The 10,481-nt window shown below is 40.6% G+C and overlaps 1 protein-coding gene across 1 annotated transcript in view; it reads left to right on the forward strand.

Moving 5' to 3' along the window:
- The first annotated feature begins 3,595 nt into the window (after positions 1-3,595).
- The window catches only part of kif26ba (kinesin family member 26Ba), a 96,105-nt gene continuing 89,219 nt past the window's right edge, over positions 3,596-10,481 (forward strand). The window contains 2 exon segments of the mRNA XM_034224341.1: positions 3,596-4,183; positions 6,230-6,622. Coding sequence (XP_034080232.1) covers positions 4,124-4,183; positions 6,230-6,622 — 453 coding nt within the window. The 5' untranslated portion in view covers positions 3,596-4,123.

Genomic DNA, 10,481 nt, shown 5'->3' on the forward strand with positions numbered 1-10,481 from the left:
CCCAAATCCTGCTTCGTAGTACAGGCCTCTGGCCCCACATTTTCTGTGAGTAAACAACTCCAATGAAACAAGTAGGCCTACTTCAGACTGCGACGTGCAATACCGAACCCGCCCCGCTACCCGCACATATTGCCAATTAGTTCCGCAACCCGACCCGACCTGTCAGCACAAGATCCGCAACCCGACCCGAACCCGCATAGCCTATAGCCTATATGAGCAGTGAAAACGTGCAATTATTAACACACGCAGTTGCATATTTGTCTCAAAAAGCGTGGGATGTTGGTTATTTTCTCCATCTAGGACCTTTTTTGAACCGAGAGCTACTTTTAAAGTTGCCAGTCTGCCGAGATCTACCAGTCCAAATAGAGAGGCGTAGCCATTACTGACAGCCTACTACCAGGTAAATACACACTTCTACTTGTATAAAACTGAACTTCGTACGATTAATACTCCATAAAATACTGCAGATCCTTTATTTTACCTCTTTCTAATCTACACACATACAATTATTTAACTGAAGTTACACAACAGTGTTGTTGATACAGAGTTGGTGTTTATTCACACGTCACATACTACAGTGGGTAATGTTTTCAAGAAACATTGAACAGTGCTGCCACATATGACACAGGAAAAAAAGAAAAGTCTCTGAACCCTTTCTTTGCCATTATATAAAAATAGTGTTGCTACAAAAGTATAAATTAGGCTTACTAATAAGACAACTCAGATCTAAAGTTACACAGGAATCTGCTGCCAAAGTGCAATAAAAAAGATAAAATTAATCAAATCAAACAATTTTTTTGTTGCATTTTAGTAGATTATAAAAAGAAATGCTTTTAATAGGATGCAAGCAACACTAGTTTCTTAACCTGAATTGATAATAGACTATAATCAATTTAAGTTTGCATTCTTACACCATTTTGTACAATAATTATAATGAATAAGTTCAAACAAACTAAAACGTACAGCTGATTAATAACGGTATCTAACTTGAGTTTTTATCAAAAACCTGTTGAAATGCTACTGTTTTTTATTGTCCCCCAAAAGCGCATTGGCAGCCAGGAATGCTTCTTTCACAACTTCGCCGTCTTTGAAAGACTTCATGTGTTTCGCAAGAACGTGACTGACACGATAAGATGCTCTGGTAGCAGCCTTGCTCTTGTTGTTGTGCCTGGTGAAAATGGACTGCTGTGCATTTAGCTGTCCTTCCAGGCCCCTCCCCTTTTGGGAGCGTAGGGCAGAATTAGGAGGGAATTCCGTCTCGTAGCGTTTGTGCACTGTTTTGAAATGCCGCTCCGAAATTACTCTTCTTCGATAAAGCTACGCTCTTATTGCAGATGGACTTTGAATTGGAATAAATACAAAAATAATCATCCTCCCACTCGGAGAGACAATTATATATGTTTTGCTTATGCCATAATTGCGGTCTTGTTTGTGTGCGGACTGTCACTCCTGTTGACGACAACGTTAGCGAATTAGTGCACTGCCCACTAGCCACGCCCCGACACATGGGGTCACGCCGGCCAATCACAAAGCTTTGATGCGTTCATGTACATTTTTCTGGCACAGGAAGATTATGTTATAAGACATTAACGATAAAACTGAATATTGTTGTTCTATTTTTAGACACATCTCGCGATCGACTGGGAATCTCCCAGTGGTTGGGCACCCCTGATCTAGGATGACACCAAAAGCCTCCCAGACGTTGGATTTCGCTCTTGAGGAAGTGTTATATTGAAAATGCTGTATTCTCCGCTAGAGAGCTTCACCTCAGCCATTTCGAATGTGGCGCGCACAGCAGCAGATTGATGCGCTGCAGAGGTTATGATTATGCGCGGTCCCGCGGGGGAGAGGTCTGAGGATTTAAACATTAAACTAAATTATTATTATTTTAATATATTTATTATGCAATACCCGCGACCCGACCCGCATCATCTTTGTTTTACCCAGAACCGAACCCGGAAAAAAGCGTTTGAAAAAATACCACCCGCGAATCACCCGCGAATCACCCGCGGGTACCCGACCCGATGCGGGACTCTGCCTCACGGCACACCGTTTGGGAACCACTGCTCTACACTGTGTAAAGGAAGGCCATTCTCCCGTCTTAGTTTAGTTGAATACTCGATTCCGATTGGTCAATTGGGACCTTTCAGATGTTAATATGACAGTAGTACAGACCACTGTTAAGCACAATAATGACTGTTGCTAAGGAGGGTCGAGAGAGAAAGGAAAGAGGTTAAAAGACGGAGCGCTGGACGTCATATAAATCAACAGAAGCAGACATTTGTATTTTTTAAATGCCACTACAATAACTTCCTCTATTCAGCTTCAGCATGGGTGCCTGTATTTCTCAATCAATATCAATATCCGTATGAAAGCAGCAGAGGGCACTGTGTAACCACTCATTAAATACTCTCTTTTAGAGGTTCTCAATAGACCTTATGCAGGAATGTCTCCTTCAATAAAAGAAGCCATAAGTATGAAATGCAGAAATATTACTGCTTTTACTGATTTGTCAGTTTCAACAGTCTTCAACCAGCCAGTTGGCCATTTTGACTGTGTTGTTGACAGAAACAGACAGACATTGCAAGTCACCTTTCTAAAAAGGTCAAGAAAAAATAATAGTTTTAAAGAGTCTGCACATGTTGAACGTTGACTGATGAATTGCCTTGTTAATTTATAAATGTTGCACATTTCTTCCCAACTACCTTTTTTTTAAATCAGCACAGCTCTTCACTTTAAATACAGTATTATTTGTCACATGTAAATATTGTTCATTTGTTATAATAATCTTTATATACCTTTTTTTAAATAGATGTCATAACGGTCCTATTTTATTTTTATTTTGTTTTGCTACGTATTCTTCTTTCTGTGTCTTTGTATGCACCATATAAAAGCAAATTCCTTGTGTGTGTAAACCTACTTGGTAATAAAACCGATTCTGATTCTGATTGTATAGGCCCCCAGCCCTCTGTTACTTGTTTTTATTCTTCTCCATCTCAAAAAGGCTTCTTTTTGCCGATTGTAATAAACAGGAAGTGTCCAGAACCATGCTTGAAACTCTGAGTCCAAGCTTAAATTAATCTTTTGCTTTAAACATTTTTTAATAAGTCAGTCGACTGTTACATTTTGTTTTCTGGAAAATGTATTAAGGTGTATTTGTTATTTCATTTCTTTCTCCACACTGTGAGAAGCAAAACTCTGATGTTTAGTCATTTCAATGTAATCATAAAGAAATACTGGAACTAAAATGATCCCCATGATAATGTCTTCTCGGGTCACCAAACATATAATAATAACCAGTCATTCATAAAACCTAATTCAGTGTCCTTATTTGTAGCTACATAAAAATGAAAGGGTCCCAATTATATAGTTGAAGTTGAGTAAAACGCACATCCATGACACTCTAACAACATCCAACAGTAATACAAACCTCCATCTAAGAATTATTCAGTTTTGTCACCTCTCACAGTCAGCATTCTACCTGCCAGTCAGCTGGAATTAGTATTGGCCTGTGGATGATGAGGGACGGTGGCCCCGCCCTCATCCAGATGTGCGCCCCTCTCCTGTCTCCTCAGTGCGCTGCTGGCTTCAGCAGAGTGCGGAGCCTTGGGAAGTCAACAGGAGGGTCCGGAGAGTCACAACTAAACCACCAGCAAACCATTCCTTTAGACTCTGGCAGTCAGATTTTACTCGATCTAATGAGATTGTGACATTACACGGAAATTGCACTGCGTCTCCACCTGGGCAGCCTGAGACGCAGAGCTGATGGAGAGAGGCAGGGCTGAGTGCGGAGCCCGTCCGGAGCGCTGTTGAGCAGAGAGTCCATTCAGCACATTCTGCTGACAGGGAGCGGTCTGCTTTCTCGCACGACCTGTGTGAATTATCATATTGTTTTAAGTATAAGTGATTGTTTCTGCAAAGGGGAAACTAAAAGACAACCAGGATTTCTTTTTTTTCGGAATGGGGATGTAACCGATTTCCACATGCACTTGGAAGTGGCGTGAGGTTGCCTCCAGATTGAGAAAAGCAAACTGCAGGGGCTTGTGGTTAATTGAAATCGATCCGGTAGTCTTTTTTTGAATGTGAAGCAGCAGCAGGGGTTCTTTCTTCTCTCACTTCCAACATGACTTCACTGTCGGGGACCAAGGAGAGGTCTGTGAGCAGCCGGAGCAGAAAATATGGGGTAGGTTATTCATTCCAGCAGCCGAGGGGTGGACACACCTCTACCTGAGCCCAGTGCACATAACAATTTATCATCCATTCAGTGTTGCATGCACTTCACTTCTCACTTTAAAATGAAACTGTAGTTTGCTCACATTATCAGTCTGAAATGCATATATGAAACTCATAGGAAAGCTCATTATATTTGTGCTAATGCTGTTGATTGAGTGCTGTGTGAAGATCAAATTATGCACATCAGTGCCATGGTGTCACAGCAGAGGAATGCTTTTTTCAGAGATAAATCTCCCACATCTCTTAATTATCACTAACTGAGCGCCAAGCAGCTAAATCAGGTATAACACTCATACCTGTGTCACTGCATACCTCCTACAGACTAATTAGTGTTAATTTATAACATAGGGTTGGCTCACACTGTATCCTCCTCCTCACTACGAGATGAGTGACTATCCCCTGACCAGCCTGCTCATTGCTTGCTTATTATAGCCCTTGTGAAGGATTAAAGTAGCTATAGTGCAATCTCTCCAGCCACCACCACATCAATAGCTCTCTCTGACTGGATTTACCCAGCCGCAAACAATCTAATTTTCAACTCCTTGCGGCTCATTTGATGTTCCCGTGTGGTTGTCTGAATAGAGAAAAAATAACACAGGTCTTCACACGGAATCTGACTTAATCCTATTTGCATGGTAACAGAAGCACCCATATGTTTCCTGCTGTGACCTGGGTTGTAGCACCATTACTCTACATGTATAATATTGCTCAATGTTTGAAGATTTTTGGATTTTCTGATAATTTGGTTTAATTCCCCAATGTTAGTTTAGACCCTGTTTCTACCCATTGACTGCCAATTGCCTGTGTGTGTGTGGGTTATTGGCATGAGATAATGTAACTGAGCGCCTGTCTGTGTTTAGCTTGTAAGCTTATTTCCAAAACAGGATATTCTCTATTTATCAATTGTTAGTTTCAATGATATCGAAGCTGTGTCAGCTAAAAAAAAAAAAAATTAGATTTATTTGTCTTTGATTCCCTTTCATGAATTCAGATATATGTTAATTTGTGAGCATATAGACACAATTATTGGAGTTCAACCAAATAAATAGCATACCGAATAAAGCTAGGTGGATATAGTGAACACAAATTTAGCTTTTCAGGCAAAATATAAATAGCCTGACTTTTAAATCGCATGATTGAAGACACGTGTCCAGGCCCCCTCCTCATTTGTTATTCTCATCCTTGTGTGTTCACTGGGATGAGTGCTGCATATTTAAACCATATAGGCTGCTCATTACAATTGGAAAACCTATGGGGAATGAATCCAGTATTACTTAAAGGGTTCATATTATGGAAAACTGACTTTCACCATTCTTGTACATATACATTTTGAAGTACAAACTGTGAAATAAGAAAGCCCACCATTTGTTTGCTCCTTAGGTCAGGAAAAATGGGAATTTAAAAAGCCTTTCAGATGTTGCTCCCCTGTTTCATAAAATATTGGCTTATGAACTACCTTTGCAAAGGTGTACCACATTTGTTTGCCAGCCAATCAGAGCAGACTGGCTTTTGGGGAGCAGTGCTTAAAGAGACAGGCGCTGTAACAGAGCGTTTCAGACAAGGGGTGATTCATTATTTAAGTATATTTAAACAGACAGTATTAGAAAAATTATTACATTACATGTTGGACGCTTTTATCCAAAGCGACTTACATACTCAATACTGTGGGCAATCCCCACAGGAGCAATTTGGGGTGAAGTGTCTTGCAGGGACACAACGACATGCTGACTGCAGTGGGGTTTGAACCTGTGCCCCCCTGATCCGAACACCAACGCACTAGTCCACTAGTCCACTGCGCCACACGCCTCCCTATTATGTGTTTTTTGAACATTAAAGCATGTAACCCAATTAAGTAGAAACCCAAAATATAAGTATTAACATAAAAACAATCCCCCTTTAATATTATTTTTTACACCTGTGTTTTTCATGAAGAAATGTTAAAATGTCTGCCATGAAAACGGCCTACAATTGAGGTTTTCCTTTTTTTCCCCTACAGGTGCCCGACACGTCCCCGACCAAATCTGCCTCCTTTTTCCCGGACACATGGTACCGTAAGCCCTACGAGGAAAACACCCGCTCCGGGACACGGCCCACTCCAGAGGGGGCCGGATCAATGCCAAGCTCCACAGGCACCCCGTCCCCAGGCTCAGGAATCTCCTCCCCAGGGTCCTTCTCTGGATCCCCAGGGACCATCTCTCCGGGGATAGGGACAGAATCGCCTGGTTCTCTGGGTGGCTCCCCAGGTTTTGGGACAGGATCTCCGGCTTCAGGCAGTGGAAGTTCCCCTGGTAGTGAAAGAGGGATATGGTGTGAGAACTGCAACGCAAGGCTGACAGAGCTAAAAAGACAAGCTCTCAAACTGCTCATCCCTGGACCTTACTCCACCAAGGTACAAACTAGATTGCCTGCTCATCTTGTGGTGTGTATGGATGTGTGTGTGAGTCCAATTGCAGAAGTGTTTGTATTTCCTTTTCTGTGGTGGGTTTGTAGTGTATCAGTAGCACAACTTGTTCCTTTATTTACTGTGGCATTTAGACAGTGGCACATATGAACTTCGCTCATGAAAGACTGGGCCTCTAATCATTCCCTTGCTTACTGCGTTGCTGTGTAGTCAGTTATTGTTCTCATAAATCACAAGGATGCTGTAATTTGTCCAACCCTCATTTGACCAGCTGTTGAAAAGAGAAGGGACTGAACAGCCTTTGGGATTTACGATAATTATTCTATCTGAAGCTGTAAATCAAATACTGACACAGTGTCAAAATCTAAATAAAAGATGACACCGACAACACCATTTAAATTGTATTTGTTGGAATTCTCCTTTTACCTGATTGATCATATGACCAAATTCAAATACATTTACTCTTTTCCTTAGTGCCTTTCTCCCTTTGGGGGAATTAGTATGATAGATTCCTGGAAGACATTGACCAGTTAGAGAAAATAATAATTCATATAGATAGATAGATTGCAGCCTTTTTCTAATTTGATTTGACAGGTGATTTCTTTTTTTCTTTTGGTAATCTATAGAATACATTTTAATTACATTAGTGTCAGTGATTCTTAACTGATATACCATAAGCTCCAGAGTGGTGTCAGTTTATAAATGATATGCTATCAATTCATATACTATACACATGTTGTATCATGTGCATATGTACATGTGTATACATTGTTTCTTGAGCTTCCCACATACTAAATAACCAGCCAACCCTGAACCGATTTATATCTCATGAATTATGAATAATTATCTAAAGAACTTGTGAGACTATAAAATAAGTCTGGCTTTTCACTGCACTGTGCAATTGTACTTGGGGCAGTACAAAATAATCATAGACAATTAAGAACATTTTAGTTTTTGCACTGGTTTGGCTGTTGAAAAAACAAGTAGTTATGCATATAAAAAGCACAAATAAAAACATATTAAAAGTCCTAATGGCAGGCATTTTGACTTTGTATCATTTTTAATCAAGTTGCTTCTGGGTTCAATGCTCTCCTGCTGCAGTTGACTGGATTTATTGCAGGAAGGCCACACATCAGACTCAGAGTTAATTGGTAACAAATTAGCATGCATTATGCACCGGGGGGTTAATAAAGTGCATCTAGCAAATGGGAGTCAGATATAGGGTTACAGTGGGACACACAGACTTACTGTACAGCCAGTAAAACAGAGCAGTGGAAACACTGGGTTCTCATTCGATCAAGAACATGACAGTTGGAATTCGGTAGGAATTGTGGGGTTAATGGAGACTATTGGTGGGAAGACCACTAATCAAAAGGTTATTTGCGAGGTTGGGTTCATAGTTCCAGCTGATTAAAGCTTCCCCTTTGTGGAGACATTTATTGTAGTGTGCAAAAAATAAAGGCATGTAAGTTACAGGATTGTACATGGTGCACTGCATGTACTGTATGTGTGGGAAATGAAAGTCAAAATGATGCTAATAGAGTTGATTGTGTTTTTTCACAGCTGAAGATTAAGTAATTGTATTTATAAAGACATTGTCACCTAATACACAAAACTATGGTAGCAGGCTTAAAAACAAGTGTGCGGTTATCACAAACCAAAATACTGTATCTGTCTTTGGCTCATTGATTTTGCAAAAACAATATATTTGAGTGTCCTCCTCTCTGTGTAGCCTGCTTGACAGATTTAAAGTCAAAATATTTAACGAAAAAATGGTCTGAGCAAGTAGTAGTTTGTACAGAAATGTAGACTCCATTGTATATGCTGCACACTGGATATTGTCAAAGTAATTTTGATCAGAAGCCTCTCACCTGTGATCATTAATGTTATTTTGTAAATCTGATTAAGATTTCCTCCTTAAATCTTGTTCTTGACTTCTACAAATCAACTGATTCAGGGTCCGTTATTGCATGGTTTCTTGGATGATATAATTACATTGCAACTATTGAGGGTGTTACTAAAAATAAGTAATATATCTTTCATGGTACTTGAAACATGGTAAAACACGTTGATTTAAAACTGTGAAGGTGAACCCCAAATTACGATGCACTGCACTGCATGTTATTTGGGAGTACACAATTTTTCTTATGCAGGCTTTTTCTACAAGAGTCAACTGACCTACGCAGGTGTTTTGTGTCGGGGGGAAAGCTGAACTCATGTCCTTGGTAAAGCAATGTGACCTTTTAATCCTTCTCCTTCACCAAATGTGCCAGAACAGCACTTCAGCTGAGTGTGTGTGTGTGTGTGTATGTGTGTGTGTGTGTGTCCCTTCCTGTTGCGATGTCAGCATGAGGCCCCATGTCATTCCCACAGGACACTGGGACATATGTGACCCCTCACAGTCTGAATAAAAACACACATGCACCATCCAATACACCCCCCCAATATGCCTCTGAACCATGTAGACCTGTCTCTGTGCCTGGATATGAATACATGATGGTCCATGCTTGACCCATGCAAACTACACACACACACACACACACACACACACACACACACACACACACACACACACACACACACACACACACACACACACACACACACACACACACACACACACACACACACACACACACACCACACACGCACGCACACACACACACACACACACACACGCGCACACACACACCACACACACACACACACACAAAACCCTTTCTCACAGACGGCTGTTAATAATATGATAATGATGACCTTCACCGATCCTACTGTTGAATATTTAGTTGTTTGTGAACATGTCTGCAGTTCTGTGTGTGTGTGTGTTGTGCTTGTAGGGCATTAGGTATGTTTTAGTGGCAGTTTGTTAAAGCCTTCCGTGAATACACTAACAAGCACAAACACACATGCACACAAGTGTCTATGTCAGAATGTGTCACATTGCTTAAATGTCATGATAACTTGTTTGTTGGATGAACAACTATTAGCTGTTGCAAAGTGTTTTTGTGCAGTGCTTACTCTCTGTTGCATGTCATAGAGAAGTGATCTAATTCATTGAAGAGTAGTCTAAAACAGATAGCATCTGTGGTTTTGTTTTTATAATGGGCTTTAAATGTTGTCCTCAAATTAAACTGAAGTCCATTTATAATCATATTGTCCATCATGACTTTATTACTGCTTTTACTCAGTCAGCTAGAGTGCAAAAGAGTGCTCTGTTGAGGGATTAGAAGAGCAGAGTAGGTTTTTCAGGTTTGGGCACACACACGCACTGGGCACACACTCAACCACATCTGGCTTCACAGCTGTACTCACTTAAGAACTCAGTCCTTGCTCTACTGGTGTGTATATCCTTGCGTCTATCTGTGTATGTGTACCCATCCCTTATATCCACGCCCAAATCATAAATGACTACAGGATGATCTATTTTTTGGTTGGTCCAGTTCAGTCAAAACTGGGTCACTGTGTGTGTGTGTGGTGTGTGTGTGTGTGTGTGTGTGTGTGTGTGTGTGTGTGTGTGTGTGTGTGCGTGTGTGTGCGTGTGTGTGTGTGTGTGTATGTGTGTGTATGTGTATGTATGTGTGTGTGTGTGTGTGCACGTGTGTGTTTGAGGGTCTGTTTCAGATCAGCTGAAAGGCAAAACCATGTATGTTTATAAAGGGAAACATATACTGTTCGACTTCAGACATAAAAAGGAAACCAAAAAAGGACATGTTTGTGAATATATTCACTCCAGAGGACCTCTTGCTGGCAACTTGAGATTTATTGAGATTACTTTCATCTGTGCGGTATTTGAGGTTATATACATGTTATATGTACTCAAAATGTTTGTATTAGCAGACCCATTCAT

The sequence above is a fragment of the Gymnodraco acuticeps genome, unplaced genomic scaffold (assembly GCF_902827175.1).
Source record: "Gymnodraco acuticeps unplaced genomic scaffold, fGymAcu1.1, whole genome shotgun sequence".
Lineage (NCBI taxonomy): Eukaryota > Metazoa > Chordata > Actinopteri > Perciformes > Bathydraconidae > Gymnodraco > Gymnodraco acuticeps.